Raw genomic sequence first — 19,564 nt, 5'->3', positions numbered from 1 at the left:
AAAACTTACACATCAATAGGACGTTTTTGCTCGGCCTCTCGTATAAACTGTTACTAGAGAGAGTTTCTACGGGGAAAAAAAACTGGAAAAGAATTTCTTCATAGATATCGCCAAGAACCTCGAGAGGCGATAAGTATCCAACTGTTGAAATTTTAATAATTTTTTGCGGTTTTTTTTTTAATAATTGAACTCCGCCACTATTTTTTTTTGTTTTTATGTGTCACTGGGTGAGATGAATGCACTTCAATTTTTTCATAATGACACCTTCCGACCCTTTCCTTGTAAGAAAGATAGTAGATATTGTTGTTTAACGAAATAGTTCTCTTTTGTTTAATCATTTTTGTCGCACCACGATCATTTTCTGCACACAAGGGCTAATTAGACCGGAACCTACAATTTTTTGTCGATTCCGAACGGCAAGCTTTTTTTTTATACTCGTCGAGGGGTTGGTGCGCTAACCCCTCGATGGGGCACTCCCTGCGGTAGCAATTATTTCTGCGATCATGTCGCCGTTTCTGTTGTACCCCTGTGTCAGGAAAGTTTTCTCACAAGGACGAATCGGGTATCGAACTCGAGACACCTCTAAACATCCGTTGGTACTTTAGGCGAGCGTCTTATCGACCTGGGCTACCGCGCCCAGCTTCTTTTGTCATCATAAAAAATTTTTATAGTCAATTCTCACAGATAACAGAATATTTAAGGCCTTTAATAATACAAAAATTAATTTGTGCTAGAAATGAAAACAGGATCATCAGAAGTAAGAATTTTTCGAATACCAAAACAAAAAACAATTTAAAGCAAAGGATTGTTTTGAATTTATTAACTGGCAACGAGTTGGACATTGACATTTTCAACCACCTCTGTTGATGAATGTGCCATGTGAAGAAATTGAGGCCATGGTAAAAGTTGGAAAAACAGAGGGATGGTCAGAATATCCATGCAGTTTTGCATACCCAAGCAGTTGAAAGATGCATTCGCGTAGTGTCTGAGGCATCGGAAAGTGTATGTGGAGAAGAGAAGAGACAAGGCTTCATATTGAATAGAATGAAATCAAGAAGCCTACATGAAATACTTTAATATCAAAAAGCATTACAACCTTTAAAAATATGTAAATCTTCAAATTAATAGAATTAAAAAAGCCATTATTTAAGTTCACTTTTTATAAGTTTTATGATTTACTAGCTGTTACCCGTGGATTCACTCGCGTGAATTTGGTAATCCGAAAATTCTTCCTTGAGACCCTTTAGGGAGTGAATTTTGAGAAATCCCTTCTTAGCGAGTCTTTGCATCATAAAATGAAGATACTGACCAAGTTTCAAATTTATAGTCTCAACGGTTTTCACTCGGTATGGTTTCTCTATATAGCATTTCAACCCCTTTATGACCCCCATAAGAGTCGAATTTTGAAAAAAAAACCTTGTTATAGTGAGTCTTTATGTCATGAAATAAAACTACTGACCAAATTTCACAAATATAGCTTCGCTAGTTTCGGTTAGGCGTGATTTCTCCATGTAACTATTGAACCCTCTTATGACCCCACTCACGGGTCAAATTTTGTAAAACTCCTGAGTCGGTCATTACATCATAAAATAAAACTAATAAATATAACAAGTGGCAACGGTCACTGTTGTTCACAAACAACAAACGCCCGTGTACCGCTGTTGAAAAAAAACTTTGTTTTCTATTCGATTCTTCGATTTCTATATACGGTGAGTGACGTAGAATATGTTTAACTATGCCAATAATTGAAAATTAACATCGTTCATGCAATTAGCTGCGTTAATTAAGATGCAAAGGAAATAAATGAAATTGGATTTAACCCTAAAGTGAAATGACAAACGATTAAGTCGCCATCTATAATTTAAAAAAAATAAACACACTTGAAAAAAATTATTGCAAGATGAACTGCAACGTTTGCTCTGCCACGATATATGATATTAATGAGGTGCTGAAATGCAAGTGCTGTTCAAAATTATTCCATCCAACCTGTATAGGGAAAACTGAAGCTGCTTTCCGCAAAATGAAGAGAGTCGAAAAATAATTATGTATGCAAAAATTGTGTTGAGCCCAGTGAGGGGTCTGAGGGTACTCATCAAAATGTTAAACACGTCATGGATCAATTCAAGCAAGAGATGAAAGCAATGATCCAAAATAACCTTTCTTCAATTCAGGATACCATGAAGGAATACAAAAAAGATATAGGCGACATTACTAAAAGCTTAGAGTTTCATATGGAATTATTAAAAGAGGTTGATAACAAGGTGCAAAATTTATCCAATGAAATAACCCATTTGCGTGATGAAAACTTGCAATTAAAGAACGAAAATATTCAACTGCATAGACATATATTTGAACTAAAAGAATCACTTTCAGATATAGAATCGTAAAGCAAATAACATCGAAATGAATGGTATTCCTGAGGAGAAAAATGAAAACATAATTGAAATGTTGAACAACATAAAAGATGTGCTCAACATCACCCAAGATACCGAAATTGAGAAAACACATAGGGTACCATCATTCACAAAGGGGAAACCTAATCCAATTATTGTCAGATTCAAGGAGGAATCATCAAAGACGACTTGGATTGATGCTGTTGAAAAGCACCCATTCTTAGATACTGATATCATCAATAAGAATTTTACTCCTCAGAGAATTTACATCAACGAACATTTGACACGACACATCAAGCAACTGTTTTATGCTGTAAGGAAATTCAAGTATGAACAAAACTACCAGTTTGCCTGGACTAAAAATGGGAAGGTGTTTTTAAGACAGACGGAGACATCCACGGTATTAAGGATAAGAAACCCCAAAGAATTGGAAAAAATACTTTATTGGAAAAAATACTGAAGAGTTCAGGTTACATGGGTTCAAACCCACCCACCTCCAAATAATTTATAGTGCCGGACTCGTGATGCGAGGATCCGGGTTCGAACCCCACAGTGGTGGTCGGCTGAAGTTGGTTTTCTGTGGTTCCCAACTTCAAGGTGCAAATGCGAGCCGATCTCCCCGTTAAAAAGTCTCGCCACAGAGAGCAACAGTCCTACAACGGTAAATCATTCAACCATAACACTTCACTCATAGTTAGTAAAACTGGGGGCAGATGACAGCACTACACATAACAAGCATTACACAGAAACAAACTTTACGTCAGGTTGCACTACACGTACACGCACATTCCCGCATGTACCAATTCGTTGGGGGGGGGGTTCCGCGGGGGGGGGGGGTACATGTGTGGTGTAGCAGTAGTAGGTAGGGGCTCGGGGATCCATGATGTTCTTAAGTCAGCCGCCTCGTTGGGCAGTTTGCCTGTTGTGGCTTGGATTTTTTTTTTTTGAATTTTTTGGCGCAAAGGACCAATTTGGTCAAACTGCGCCAAAGCAAGACATAAAAATGAGAAAAATGTCCTTCTGTCATGTCAAAAAACTAAAACATATAAAACGGAACATGAAACGTAAAACAATGACATAAATTTTAAAAACTATAATTTGTCATAAAAAACCAATGGCTTTGATGAATTTAAAAATGCGAGATGCATCGCTATTGTCATTTAAAATATCATGAAGTGAAAGATGACTATTACCAAAAGTGGTCGTAAAATGATGACGATGATGTGAACAAGTAAAAGCATGAGCAATGGTCAATGAACTTTGACAATGAGGGCACTCTGGTTGACTCTCTCGTAATAACAAATATGATTGTGTTAGGCGACTGTGTCCTATGCGCAACCGGGCAAGCAGAACTTCCTCCTTTCTGTTAGTTCTGCAGCTCGAACGCCAAAGGCCAAGTGTGGGCTTGATGACATGAAGTTTATTATTTATCTGATGGTTCCAATGATCCTGCCAGCGGTGATGCATCACTTCCCGGAGGATTGAGAAGTGGTCACTGGCAGGTACCAAAAGGTTATTGTCAATGTTAGTTGTTGTTCGAGCAGCGGTGTCTGCTTTTTCGTTGCCCGGTATTCCTACATGACCTGGTACCCAGTATAATTTTACTGTGGTACCATGATGAATGAGGTAATGCAGTTCATGAAAAATGGCATGAATGAATGGATGAGTGTGAAACGTACAGGAACACAGTGCTTGTAACGCGCTGAGAGAGTCACTATAAATGATGCATCGTCGGTGGCGTTTGTGTCGTATATGACGTAGAGCCTGAAGGATTGCGTACAGTTCTGCCGAATAAATAGAGAACGTGTCTGGAAGTTTGAAAGATGTCTCCTCACAGCAGATGTAGGCACAACCGACATGCCCAGGGCTCTTGGAGCCGTCGGTATATATGGGGAAGTACCTATTGTACCTACCCCTGTGCCTAAAGAATATCTGTCGATATATGACATCTGCTGTGGTGGCTCTAGGGTATAATGATAATGAAAGAGAGACATCTGGCAGAGACTGCTCCCATGGTGCCAGTTGCCAAGCAACTGGGGCCACACGACTGATGTCTAATTCTAGTTCTTCCACAAGTGCCCTCATACGAAGACCGTAAGATGGAACACATGAAGGGCGAGCAGCAAATAGTCTATGAAATGAGGGATTAAAAATGACACGATGAAGTGGATGATCTGGAAAAGACTTCATCTTGATAAAATATTTCAAGGAAAGTTGCTGGCGTCTTGATGTCAGTGATGGCTCGTTGCATTCGACATACAGGCTCTCCATTGGAGACGTCCGGAAGGCTCCAGAACAAATCCGCAGGGCGAGATGGTGGACTGGGTCGAGCACACTCAGATAGCTCCGAGGTGCCGACCCGTATACAATGGAGCCGTAGTCGAGCTTCGATCTTATTAAAGCTTTATATAAGTGAAGGAGCGACTTACGGTCAGCTCCCCACGATGTAGAAGAGATGACCTTCAAGAGGTTCATCGTCTTCATGCAACGAGCTCTTAATTGCGCAATTTGAGGTTTAAATGTAAGTTTCTTGTCAAATGAAATGCCGAGGAATTTTGTATTCTCTACAATAGGTATTTGACTATTATTTAAAAATAATTGTGGGTCATCATGAAGCTCACGACGCCGGCAAAAATGCACAGCGACGGTTTTGTCAGCGGAGAAAGAGAAACCGTTATCATGAGCCCACTTGCTGATCTTGTTGAGAGCAGTTTGTAATTGTCTCTCGGCTGACCTCATATTCACTGATTGATATGATATTAACAGATCATCCACGTAAAGTGCGCCAGTGACTGACAACGGGAGTTGGTTCAACACCCCGTTGAGTCTCAAAATAAAAAGTGTCACACTTAAAATGCTACCTTGAGGTACACCTTGTTCTTGAATTTGGGGAGCTGATAATGTGCTTCCGATCCGTACCTGGAAGATGCGGCGAGCAAGAAAGTTCTTAATGAAAATGGGCAAGTTGCCCCGCAAGCCGCAATTATAGAGGTCGGAAAGAATTCCGTGCCTCCATGTACGATCGTAGGCCTTTTCTATATCGAAAAATATAGCTATCATATGCTCCCTCTTTACGAATGCTTGTCTTATTGATGTCTCAAGGCGTAACAAATTGCATGTTGTGGACCTGAACCGTCTAAAGCCGCTTTGATGTTTAGATAAAATATTGTTAACCTCAAGGTAGTGCATAAGGCGATAGTTGACCATACGTTCCATGAGCTTACATAGACAACTGGTCAAAGCAATAGGTCGGTAACTATTCGGTTGCTGAGGATTTTTGCCAGGCTTCGGGAATGCAAGAACAATGGCTGCTCGCCAGGTGTCAGGAAATGAATGACTGACCCAGATCCGATTAAATAATATGAGTAAATGTGACAGTGATTCTGGTGATAGATGCCGAATCATGGAATAATGAATGGCATCGGGCCCTACAGCTGAGTCAGGACTTCGCTGCAAGGCCGTCGTCAGTTCATGAAGGGTGAACAAGGAATTGTACCCCTCCGGTGTAAAAGGCCGGAAGGTGTACGATGTACGTTCGGCCGATGATTTAATGGGATGAAACGATGGGGGATAATTCGCATCACTGGAGACAGTGGCGAAATGGGCGGCGATGGTATCCGCAATATCCCTCACATCGCTGATGATAGTGCCATTGGTGTTTAAAATGGTGATTGGATGAGACTGATAATGACCATTGATTTTTCGGATCCGGTCCCAAATGACTTTCGATGAAGTAGATGAATTGATTCCCGTGGTAAACTTTTGCCAGGACTCGCGTTGAGCCTGGCGCCTGGTTCTTCTCGCTATCGCCTTTGCTTTTAAAAATGCCAACTTGTTTTCATGGGTAGGATACCGCCGGAACCTACTCCATGCTTTCTTTTGTGCTTTAATCGTAAGATTACATTCGTGGTTCCACCAAGGTTTAGGAAATTTAGGAAGTTTCGAGGAGACTTTAGGTATTGTTTCTTTGGCTGCTGAGATGATACAACTGGTCACAAGGTCGACACAGTGGTCGACGTCGGGTTGCGAAACCATATCCTCCGTGATTTCTGCCTTGACCGTGAAGTCTGCCCATCGGGCGGCCACAAGCTTCCACCGAGGAGGACCCTCAGGTATGCTATGGCTTCGATCAAGGCACTTAACCACTAGAGGAAAATGATTGCTCCCGTGGAGGTCCGGATCAACCGACCAGGACCAGTTGGGCAAGAGTGAGGGTGAACATAAGGATAGATCTATTGCAGTGAAACTATTGTTTGGGGCATGAAAATGAGTGAAACTGCCATCATTCATGATGGCGAGGTTCATGTCATCTAACAGTCGTTCAACCATTTCCCCCACGAGGAGTGTTGCTGTTAGAACCCCATATCATGTTATGAGCATTGAAGTCTCCAAGAAGAAAAAATGGTGGAGGTAATTGATCAATCAGATCTTCTAGATCTCTCTGTAAGATGGTGTCATTTGGTGGCAAATAAATAGAACAGATGGTAATTCTTAGGCCTGTAGAGATTTCCACCGCGATGGCTTGCAGGTTCGTGCGCAGCGTTAGAACGCGCGACGACACGTGATGTGGAACCAGCAGAGCAACACCGCGGCAAGCCCTACTCCCGTCATCGTAGTCAATACGAAAGAGGGAATGTCGCCTGATGTTCCATGTCTCCGAGGGCTTTGTAAAAGTTTCCTGGAGTGCCACGCAAACAGGATGATAACGATTGATCAAATCCTTGAGATCTTCGTAATTGGATCTAAGACCACGAATGTTCCATTGGATTATGTTGGCCATAAATTAGGTAGAAGTAGACGGTTCGAGGTCTTTAAATTTATTCCGGTCTAGTTTCCGGCGAGTACCACCAGATTCTGATAGATTATCAAGATCCATGTCACCAATTGACTTGTCATCAGTTAGTGACACATTCTTGAGGGTGGGACATTTTATTGCTCTCTGTATTGCTTTTCTTGAATATCCGGTCTTTTTAGATTTATTTCCAGAATTAATCTTGGGTTTAGTAACAGTAGGTTTTTTGAATGTGTGCACTGTTGCTTTTCCTGCCTCTTCTTCGGAGGTAGTGGACTCCCTCCGTAATCCAGCAGAGCAACAGCAGCCACAACTATTACACGGTTGGTTAGATGATGATGTTTGAGTTGATGTATCAGCTATTGGTTCAGTCTGAGTTGTTACGGATGCTTTGGTGACAACATTGTTAGTCATATTAGCTGATGATGGATTTGTTACCATATTAGAATATGATCTATTACCTATTGGAGTTTGGTTAGAGGTTATACGACGGCGTGCTTCGATATATGAGATGTTATTGAGGACCTTGATCTTCTGGATCTCTTTTTCCTCATTCCATTTCGGACACTTTCTGTCAAATGCGGGGTGGTCGCCACCGCAATTGACGCACTTGAATGGTGAATTAGTGCAGTTGTCCGAAATGTGGTCCTTCTCACCGCATTTTGCGCAGGTGGGTTGGCTGCGGCACGCCGTTCGTGAGTGGCCGTATTTTTGGCAGTTAAAGCATCGAACAGGGTTAGGAATGTATGGCCGGATTTTGAGGTTATAATAACCTATTTTGATATCTTTCGGCAATGTTGGTGATGAGAATGTGAGAATTATGTTTCGTGTGGGAGCTGGATTGCCATCTTTGCGGCTCATAATATGTTTGGCAGATGTTACGCCTTGAGACGCCAGCTCTTGTGTTAGTTCTTCTTCATCCATGTTAATTAAGTTATTATCTGAAATGACACCACGTGAATAATTCAACGTGGGATGGATTTTGACTGTTATTGGAATGTCTCCGAGAGATGTGAGCTTTTGAATGAGTTCGGCTTGTTTGGATGTGTTAGTTTCGATGAGAAGGTCTCCTGAACGAAGGGCCTTCACCGATTTTAAGGTACCAACTGTGCCATAGAGAGCTTTATCTATTACAAATGGTGATACTTTGGCCAGCGGTTTTTCGGTATCTGAAGAGTGCAGAAAGAAAAATGAGACAGTTGATGAAATTGAAGCAGTTACAGTGACATGTGTTTGGTTTGAAGCAGTTCTTTGACGTTTTGGTGCATTTTGATTTTTTCCCATATTTGAATGGGTATTGTTCCACTCCCACCCACCATGCCCACCATGGAGCCCTACGAGGGGACGCGCACACGTAACCGGTGAAAGTTAGTAGCAACGTCAGGTTAGGTGGGAGCTATACACCACCAAAGCAGGCGAGCAGACGCGTTCAAGATCCAAGATCGTCGTGAAGCAGCACCAACAAACCTCAACGACGTCCGGCAGGCCCGGCCCCTCTACCTGCCCAGTAGTGTAACCCCTTCAGCCACCGAGGCGACCACAGCCGATTGACCTGGACGGGGCTAATCCAAGCCTCCCGTTTCGGCTGAATCCGAGGCCAAAGCTAGCGCATCAGGCTAACCAGGATCCCCATCTCCAGCCTTACGGGTCTCCACGCACGGCAAACACGCAGGTAGACAGCGTCCCGGATGGAGCATACGCTAGAAGCAATGCCCCATCCGGGAGGACCCCTCCCCGCCTGAGCGGGGCCCACAATGAGGGGTTGGACACAAAAGACAAAAACATGTACAGGACAAAACGAGACGCAAGACATGTACTGCAAGATGTGTCGAAATAAACATGTAATTTGGGCTATTGAAGGTGAAGTACATGAGCACAAAAGGCGATGACAATGACGTGTGATAGATTTGGCGTTACCCAGGGTGCACCACGAGGAGGCCTATCACATTACACCCCCCTGTTGTGGCGTTGTATTTGTATTTGTGTAATATTTCCGGTCAACTTGTTTCATTCGCAGATGATACAGTTCTAGTTTCCTCCGCTGAAACAACTGAGGAACTGATAAAAAATTTGGAAAAAGATATCTATGCAATAAATAAAAGAATTCGAAACCTTCGACTTGTGCTAAATGCTAGCAAAACTAAATGGGTTCTTTTTAATTTAACTAACTTAATCACACAGACAGATTCAATGACATTTCATGAATGTAACGACTTTCTTTCGAATACTATATGTAATTGTTCATACATTGGAAGAGTACAGCATTATAAATATCTTGGAATCATTATTTCATCTAACCTAAAATGGAAAGATCATACTGATCAAGTTGTTAATAAATTACGAGCAATTACAGCAATGACGTATGAATTAAAGGCTATTATCTCACACCAAAGTTTGAAAGAAGTGTTTTTTGCATGGGTGTTCCCACATATTTTATATGGACTACAAGTTTGGGGGGGGGGGGAATATATTAAAATTCAATCCATACTATAGATAATCTTTATGACTGTTTGCGACGTGACATTATTTTGTGAATAACTATTAGTTTGTATAAAGTATCATTAATCCAATTCAATATACGGCAACTTTATCTGTATAAAGTTTTAGTATTCATCTACAGTATATATAATGACATGTCCTGAGGACTCACTCATTCATCATCGCCGAGCCGAAACCACTAGAGTTATGAATATGAAATTCGGTCAGTGGTTTTATTTTATGAAGTAAAAACCCACTAAGAGAGGGTTTTTCGAAATTCGACCACTAAGGAGGCCATAAGGGGGTTCAAAGATTGTACAGAGAAATCATGCCGAGCCGAAACTACTGGAGCAATATTTATGAAATTTGGTCCGTAGTTTTATTTCATGACGTAAAGAAAAAGTTTTTTTTGCAAAATTCGAACGCTGAGAGGGTCATACGGGGGTTCAAAGGTTATACAGAGAAATCACACCGAGCCAAAACCACTGAAGCGCATTTTTTTTTTAATTGAACAAACAGCACAATGGACAAAAGATACAAAAAAAAATTAAACAAACACTTTTCGACCCAAAGGGATATAAATAACCTTCCATGGGTCGTATTGATACATAAAGAATTTCTGGCAACATACATACATATATTTTACTACAATTGCTGCAGGCAAGTCACACCAAATATATTACTTTAAAATGTTAAACCATAGTCTGATATGTCGAAATACAGATATATTTTCTTACACAACAAAGATATAAACAAATTTTACTCCTTATATCATTTACACTTTCATTAACTATCGAACGAAACGAACCGCTCCATATCTGCTATTTCCAGTATACGATCTTTTATAGCCTTTTTAAACATATAAAATGATCGCTGTTGTCTAATACTATAATCAAATTCTCTACATATTCTTGGAGCAAGAAAACATATTGATTTTTTGAAAATTGTTTTTTTAGGTAATGGTATTTGATATAAATATTGTGACCTCATAGTGCTTCTTTGTATATTCACTCTAGGATATCAATCAGGATTCTTATACACTGCTCAAAACAATTAGGGGAGCAAGCAAAAAAGTGAAGAAAACCGTGCGAGACAGCCACGTATTGGCATGCAATGGATAGTACACGCGTATCAATGCGCAATACAGAAAAACGACGTAAAAAAATTTGGAATTAAGCTTTACTTCTTTGAAAATATGGAAAAAACATGAAAAGATGATTTAGGGCAACAATTTGGTTACATGTAAACGATAAAAAAAAGTACTGTTTAGACATGATGCATGAGTTTTAATAGGGCGTGTGGTCTCCTCGAACAGCTAAGACTGCTGCACACCTGTTTGCCATGGATGCGATGAGGTTATCGATCAGACTTTGGGGGAATACTGTTCCACTCCTCAAGAAGTGCAATCTGCAAGTCTCGGACAGTAACAGGCGGCCTTGGTCGCGCAGCAATGCGTCGTCCAAGGTCAGGAGAGCACGCTGGTCATTCCATACGCTGTATTGTTTCAGCTTCAAGCATGTTCTCCACCAAACGAGCTCTATGCGGTCGGGCATTATCATCCTGGAAAACAAAGGAATCTCCAATGGCTCCAGCGTAAGGGATGACATGAGGTCGCAGTATCTCGTCTGCATACCTTCGGGCCGTCAAAGTGCCATTCCGAATGATATGCAGGTCCGTACGTCCGCCTATGCTGATTCCACCCCATACCATCCAACCAGCTCGTCTGTATTGTGACCTTTCACGAACGAATGCGGGGTTATTTCGAGTGCCCCTATCCCTCCATACCAGAACACGTCGGGTGTCACACTCCAGACTGAATCGGGACTCGTCTGTAAACAGCAGATGGCTCCAATCATGTTGCTCCCAATCACGATGTTCAGCAGCCCATCTTCTTCGGGCCGAACGGTGGCGTGGGGTCAACGGAATGCAGACCATTGGCCTACGTGCATAGAGCCCTCCCTCATGAAGCCGATTACGTACTGTTTGGCTGGACACCCTTCGTCCTGTTGCCAAGAGCAACCGTCTTTGCAGCTGCGTAGCATTCTCTGTTCTGTTTCGACGGGCTGTTAACCGTATATACCGGTCATCAGTTGCTGTAGTGGCGCGTGGCCGACCTTGCCCTGGTCGACGTCTAACATTTCCTGTTTCTTGGAATCGATTCCACAGCCTTGCAACAACACTTCTGGCGACTCCAACAGCGTCCGCGACACTACGTTGTGTTTGCCCGGATACCAGTCTGCCTATAACACGCCATGCCATGGATTCCGATAAATCACGTTGTTGAGACATCCTCAAGTCACCTTGTCTCAAAAAAAAAATACTGCGCAATCGAATTTCACAGTTACGGCAGTAAAACAGACGTTTCTGCAACATCCCGATTTCTGCCCTCTTCTCCTTTTTCTGGTTTTTGACGTCATGAACTTTGATTTGCATATGAAGTTTTCTTCTTCCGTTTCCTGCTAGGCTTTAAATTATGGATGATTCATTTTATGTTACTTATCGGTATATATCTTTGCGTAATTTTGTTAAAATCATGTGTTCCCCTAATTGTTTGAGCAGTGTATAAAGATGTTTTCTCCAGTTACTTTCAGTATTCTTAATTAGGAAGCTATTTTGCAAAAAACTATAATAAAAATTAGGTGAATATAATGTATTTAATGAAGCATAAATAATGCAGATTAATTAGCAATGATTTACGATATACTGGGTGATTATAACTAAGGTTCTGATTTAAAAACACTGTAAAAAAAGAACTATTGTCAGAATGACTTGAAAATTGGCTTGAATATTCCTGAATAAGTGCAATTTTCTTTGGTAAAGGGGAAAAATACTGAAAAAATGCAATTTTATTTAATAAATGGGGAAAAATACTTAAAAATGTAAAATTAATGACATCATCCAACATGTGGGAAATTTGCTCGCAGAATGGAAACGATAGCCAGCCATGGCAAAATGATAACTTAATTATAGCATTACACGATTTCATAATTCATGGAAACATCACAAAAAACGCAGTAATTAAACAAATAACTACAACTTACTTAAGAAATGTTAAATATGTTGTCCACCGTGTTCTGGCTATGAGGTTGAAAGCACAAAAATTCTTGTTCAATAACAGATCAGAGTATGCCATGGTTATGATGTGGATGTGCTTGCAATTCAATTTTATTAAATAAAACGCGCCCCCACGTTAATATTCCTGAGGAACTTCTAACATATAGGGGATGTGCTGCAGATTGCAATTCACCAAAGTTTGCAATCTGACCACTGTTTATGACATTTTCAGGCACCCCCCCACAGCCAGAAGTTGCAAGGGTTAAGGTGCATCCTGTCAAAATGGGTCTTCAGCAGCTGCTTTGCTGGTATTGCAATGTGCATCTTGTTAGAAGTTCTATCCACACACTGATGCTGTTGAAGTGCAGAAATGATGTGGTTGCACAAAATAGATTATACTGCTGGCCAAGTACACCATCATCTGCTTGCACATTTTGCACAACCTGCACTTTTTTTCCTTTCGTCAAAACATTTCCATTCCTCCAAGAGTATGCATGCAAATTTTCAAGTCATTCTGACCAGTATTTATTGTATAGTTTTTGAATCAAAACTTTAATTATAATCATTCTGTATATAGCTGAATATTTTCATAAATTTGGTGTTGTTATACAGTAGAACCTTGATTAACTGGGCTTACCCCAATTATAAAAAAAAACAACTATTGAATATTAAGACTGGGAGATATACAGTAGGAGATGTGCTACTTCTTATAGGAAAGAAAATGGAAATGTATGTGAGGTAATGTACACTAGTCTTTGTCCTATAAGGACAGCTGGTGTCTGTTGGATTATAGGACCACCTGCCCCTAGCATGATGGTGTCACTACTGTTGCTGCTTCTTTGTTGAGGGGAAAAGAAACCTGTGAGATAATACACCACTACATTTAGATGTGTGATGCAATCCTTATTCATGAATTTGCTAAAGATAGAGTATCAGAATGTACCAAAAGGTTAGAAAATGTTGTAAGAATGAGAAACTCTGGCTTTTGTATATAACTTTAAATAACCAAGAAACTTCATATGAAAAAAAAAATATATATTCTGGCCACTTTTTTTATTATTATGAGACTTTTTGAAAAAAATCACTTATAAAATCTTATGTCATTTAAAGATATACCATCTGAATGTACCCCAAGGATATAAAATGTGGTAAAAATGAAAAATGTTGGCTAATAATGAACCAATATGATATTTTTCAAGGAAAAAAAATGATATTTAGGCCACTTTTATTTGATTTTTGAAAAAAATCAAACCAGGATTAAAATATATTAAAAAATCATCAATCAAATCCAGGATTAAAATAGCTTTGGAAACGTTCTGGCTATTTTTCCTTCCCCCCCCCCCTTACGCACAGCAGGACAGCGAGGACTCTTTGTGAGATTTGATTCTTTGTACTGCCCCGATCGTCACAAAGATGTCTACAATTTTCGCGGAACAACATACCCTCATTGTACTGCGGTTGATAACGCACAGCGTGAGATTTCGCTTCTAAAAAAGAAGAAAAAAGAATTTTTCTCTTACATTCAAATACAATAGTATTAAGAATGTCTAAATAAGCTCAGAACGAGTCTGTTTTGAAATCTAGGTGAATATTTGTAAAGGAAAAAAGAAAATAGAGCATCTCTTCTCTTTTTCTAAATAACCTGGATGAACACATAAATGTGAATTTATACATACAATGCTATAAGCCGCAAAGGAATCCTTTGACTTGAATCCATAATTGACTTTCCGAGTTGACCACACACATGTGGTGACAGCGATTCTCGCTCAGTACCGTGGGGAGCCCAATGGCTTTGGGAGTGTTTGTGCGAAGAAATGAGAGAGGCGTGTGCTGAACCATCATTGTCATGTTTCAACAAAGACGTTGAGGGGGGAAGAAAAATCGGTTTTTTACGTTCAGAACCTTTTAGAAACGGATTTTCTGAATCGTGTTTTCACGTGCAGAACCTTTTTGACGCAGACATTTTTACACGTATATCTACGTGCAGATCCATCAGTCGGCTAAAAAACCAATTGGTTAAAACCAAACAACCCTGTCAATAAGGCATTCCAAGTATCGCCAATACTGTAATATTCAGAGAAAAAAAAATATCTGAAAATAATGTCAACTCTCAACTCAAATTTCTTGAGCTTTGAAAATTACCTCAATCAACGTTTTGGATGAAAATAACAAACACAGGCAGAGATAGACTTGTAAGTCTGGAGGGGTATGATGATGATGATGATGTCAGTTCATTTATACGCATATAGATAATTCGGCTCCGCCTTCGATGAGTATCTCCACCTATGATAACTGTCAAGAAAACGGGACATTTCTGCAAAGAAGTCGGGATGGATAGAGGAGTCAGGATTATTACTAGAAATACAGGACGTATGGCATTTTCCCCACAGGTTTATAACTGATAAGAGAACAACGCAGGAGAAAATCCGAGTATCTAAAAATCATGTGCAATTGAAATGCACATTAAATTTGTTTCTGAAAACTGGCAACATTGAGTTTTGTATTTGTAAACAATTCGAGGAGTATCTTTTCGACTGGTGCCGGTGGCGTGGTTGGTGTTACGCCCCTCTCGCTCTGCGTTAGTGCCTTACCCTTTATTTAATTTTTCACTAGTGTTTCCCTCTTTAAGTACAGTTTTATTTATTTATTTGTTCCGAAGGAATAATTTTATTTAATTTCCTGAAGTGAAGGATCAAGGCTCTTGGTTAGGGCTCTGCCCGTTTCCGGGGTCTAGTTTGACTCCGTCAAATGTGCAGCTATGGCTGTTCAAATGTCTGCACTGACCGCTGGCTGTGTATCTAAAATCTCGTCTACAAGTCATAATTGGAATTCTCCATTAACTGATGAAGACATCTTGGACGGTTTTGGTGAGTCCCCTCGTATTTTGCTAACTTTCAAGTTTTCGGGTGCAGAAATTATTCCCAGATCCAGGCCTTTGTGCCTGAAAAAGGATATCTGCTCTAAAATCACTGATCCTAAACACATCTCAGAGATTCGATTCACACGCTCAAGTGAGCTGTTAATCTCTACGGAAAATATTCACACTGCGAAAGAGATAAATAGGATTGACAAAATTTTGAACATTCCCGTTAAATCGGTCCTTTTGAAGGATTCGATTACCTCCAAATTTTTGCTAAATATTCCGTGTGATATTGCAGTAGTGGAAATTGCGGAAGAACTGCAATCGGAGGGGTTACAGGTCATCGGTATTCGAAGATTTATAAAAGAAAGAATTCCCTTACAAACTGTTCTGGTTACGATTCTTGGCAGGAACATTCCGCCGGAAATAAAGTTATGGTTCTTGATATTTCGGCCACGTAAATTTATTGAGCGTCCTAATCAATGCCTTCGGTGCTGGAGCTTCTTTCACCGCTCAAAGTTTTGTAGAGTATCATCTCAGATCTGCAAACGATGCGGCCAAAATCATAACCACGAAACCTGCCAAAACCCTATCTCCTGCATTAACTGTAAGGCTTCCACTCATCTTGCCTCTGACCGTCAGTGCCCTGCTTATGTCTTGGAGTCAAAAGCATATCACTATAAAGCCGATCATCATGTTCCAATAAACATCGCTCGAGAAAGATGTAAAATGAATTCCTCTTCATATGCTGCTCGGACCAGCATTTCCATGTCATCTGACTTCAGTGCTCTCAAGGCCGAGATCAGTTCCCTGGTCCAAGCGGAAGTATCGGCCATTAAAGAAATTGTACTTAAAGATCTGAAAATAAGTCTTCAGGAATCGCTGAATGACTCTATTAGAGCGCTTATTCCTGAAATAGTCAATTCGGTTAACCTAGCTGTACATAAGGTGAATATAATACCGTCACTTAATTCGAATGTGAATATGGACACTTCTGGTCCTTCGACTGCTATTTTCAATCAACCTTTGCCCCCTGAGCATAATGACGACAGTGACTTTTCTCAAGATCCTGAATCGAATATTTTCTACACGTCTCCTGCGGAAAGGGTTAAACAAAGACGATTAGCTAAGAGACTGAAAAATGACTCAGCCTCAAATGTGAAAACCTAGTTTTCACTTAATTTCGTTTTTTGTCCCCCCCCCCTTTTTTTTCCCCCTTCTCGCTTAAAGTTTGTTCCTCGCTTGATCTTTTTTCCTTTCTCTCTGTTATCGAGTTTGATAATGGTTTTTCTTTACCTCATTTAGAGCTGACAAGAGTTCAGTATTCTTATTGTTGTGATCAAATCGAGTTTGGTTTGGTGTGTGTTTTTTTTTTGTTTTTTTTCCCTCCCTCCCTTTCCTATTGTGTTTTTCTCGCTTGATATTTCCTTTTTCTTTCTCAAAAAATAAGTGTTTTTTATTTTTTTGTGTTTTTTTTTATTTTTATTTTTTCTGTGAATTTGATGCTTTTTCCCTCTATTCAGTTCAATATATTTTTCTAGTTAATCCTTTCCAAAAAAAAAAAACTATGAATAATATGAATTTTAGAATTCTTCAATGGAATGTCCGAGGCATCAAGTCCAAATCATCCTTTATCAGAAATTTTTGTTTAAACTATGATATGTTATGTTTACAGGAGACTTTTCTGGAACCGAAGGACTATTTTTTTCTTGCCGGTTTTCAGATATTTAGAAATGATCGACTTCTCCCAGGTGGTGGTTTAGTGACCGCGGTGAATTCATCTCTTTCCTCATCTTTGATATGGAAAATTTCCGACCCCTTTTTTGAAATTATGATTGTTCAAGTCTTTCTAAATAATTTTTCTATGTATGTTGTTAATTTTTATCGTCCTCCAGGTGTTTTCAATATCGCGGCTATCGACAATATTTTCTCATACATCTCTGGGAATTTCATCATAATCGGAGATTCCAACAGTCATCATCCAAACTGGGGAGGACATATTGTATCTCCTGCAGGTACTATGTTATTTAATTGGTATCTTAATCATAACCTTTGTCTAGTTCCTCCATTTTGCCCCACCTTTTATAGCAAAGACTCACAATCTTATATCGACTTATGTTTCTGTAGTCCAGGTCTTTATAGATATATTATCTGGACTCCCTGTGAATCCTTATTCAATAGTGATCATTTGCCAATTAAAATTTCCGTCTCTTTGAATAAACAATTCATATCTCAGGAATTCCGTTTCATTAAATGGTCAGCGGTAATGGCAGGTCTCTCTGTCATCCCCGCTACTAACGATTTCGACAATATCTACAATCATGTTGTTTCCATTGTTAACTCAGCTAGGTACTCTGTGTACCGGAAGAAACAACCTTGGCTTAAGTTGGATAAAGAAGGGCGTATTGCTCTTATCGAAAAAAAACGGGCTTTCCGCTTATTTCGCCGTGTGCCCTCTCAGGACAACTGGTTTAGATATAAAAAATTAGCTTCTGTTTTTCGTCGCCACCTTCGCATTCTACGGTTGAAGACTCTGGCTCAAGAACTTCATCCTTTTACGCAGCCCTCAGTTCTTTTTTCTGTCTTGCGTAGACACCGTTATATCGTGGCGAAAACTTGGGATGATTCCAGGCATATTTTCAAGATTGCTAATAATAGTTATGTCGATCCTCTCGTACAGATCCAACTTTTAAAATTTAACCACTTCTCTTCACCTGGCCGATCTCACACCGTTACTTTTTATGGTCCTCCTCGTGAGTTCCAGGCTCAGATGGATGCACCGTTCACTCCCACGGAAATTCGTAGAGCCATTTGTTCTGGTCGCTCAACGACCCCTGGTCCAGATGGTGTTCCATTGAAGGTATATAAACTCCTTCCAAATAAGGGGATTGAATTTCTGAATGCATTTAATACCCTTTGGTCTTCATCGCTGGTGCCGCCGACTTTTAAAGAAGGACGTATTATTTTTATTCCCAAGTCAGGAAAACCAACAAATGATCCGAAGAACTTTCGTCCTCTGACCCTTATAAACACTATTAGCAAAATCTTTGAGCGAATCATTCTTTTTAGGATCACCTGGATTGCATTACGATTTGAGCTCTTTCCAAAAAACTTTTATGGTTTTCGACCAAAAACTGGTGCTGAGGTTTGCATGAAAGATATGGTGTTCTCCATTTCATATGCCCTCCAAAGGGGCTATACTAGCTACATTATTGCTCTAGATTTGAGAGCTGCTTATGATTCTGTGAGACATGATTTGCTCATTGTCAAATTAGCCCGCTTGGGCTTTCATGGTAAATTTTTAACTTGGCTCTTTAATTATCTCTCGAACCGTAAACATGTCATTCATTGGAGGGGTTCCAGATCTGGTGCTTTTGCTCCCAATTGCGGTCTTTTACAGGGTTCCACCCTCTCCCCTGTACTTTTCACTCTGTTCACACTAGATATAACCTCATATATTAATTCTGACATTAATTTTTTTATGTATGCTGATGATATTTTTCTTCAGATGAATGCGTTAGATGGGAAGTATGCTGAGTCTAGATTGATGAACACCCTGCCTAACATTCTCAGATGGGCTGAAAATAGTGGCTTGTGCATCTCTCTATCCAAATCTCGTTTTTCTATTTTTTCACGGAGACGACCTCCATACTTTCCTTCTTTCAGCATTAATGGCGAATCCATTCCGTTTGATCCGTATTTGAAAGTTCTAGGTGTTCATCTGGATTGTACTCTCACCTGGAAAAAACAATTATCATCTCTGCGTTCTAAGGGCACTCTATCTTTAAACATTTGTCGCTCCATCTCTCACTCCTCAAGAAATATTCCTTGCAAGTTCCTCAAACCTGTGCTAATGAGCATCATTGGAGGTACCATTGGTTACGGAGCTGTGGCTTGGTTCAATGCAGCCAAATCTTCTCTCACTAAGATAAACACCATTTATAACTCCTCGATGAGATCTATCTTAGGCCTCCCTACGTCAACTCG

The 19,564-nt window shown here is 40.1% G+C and overlaps 2 protein-coding genes across 2 annotated transcripts in view; both read left to right on the top strand.

Annotated features, from left to right (window-relative positions):
• The first annotated feature begins 2,403 nt into the window (after positions 1-2,403).
• LOC149074187 (uncharacterized) lies at positions 2,404-2,853 on the top strand. Its single transcript, XM_089247346.1, has one exon. The coding sequence runs from the start codon at positions 2,404-2,406 to the stop codon at positions 2,851-2,853; it is 450 nt and encodes a 149-aa protein (XP_089103472.1).
• Positions 2,854-15,471: 12,618 nt separating this feature from the next.
• The window catches only part of LOC149074186 (LETM1 domain-containing protein 1), a 69,361-nt gene continuing 65,268 nt past the window's right edge, over positions 15,472-19,564 (top strand). Inside the window, exon 1 of the mRNA XM_089246724.1 lies at positions 15,472-15,584. The gene's annotated coding sequence lies outside the window, so the exon portion shown is untranslated. The remainder of the gene's footprint in view (positions 15,585-19,564) is intronic.

This window comes from Pholcus phalangioides, unplaced genomic scaffold (assembly GCF_987345545.1).
Source record: "Pholcus phalangioides strain wild (caught in Gottingen) unplaced genomic scaffold, Ppha-v1.0 ptg000017l_1, whole genome shotgun sequence".
Taxonomy (NCBI): Eukaryota; Metazoa; Arthropoda; class Arachnida; order Araneae; family Pholcidae; genus Pholcus; species Pholcus phalangioides.
This window is presented reverse-complemented; position numbering and strand designations above follow the sequence as displayed.

Excerpts from the sequence above, each read along its gene's own strand:
- LOC149074187 (XM_089247346.1), top strand. The coding sequence starts at position 2,404 with ATGAATGGTATTCCTGAGGAGAAAAATGAAAACATAATTGAAATGTTG.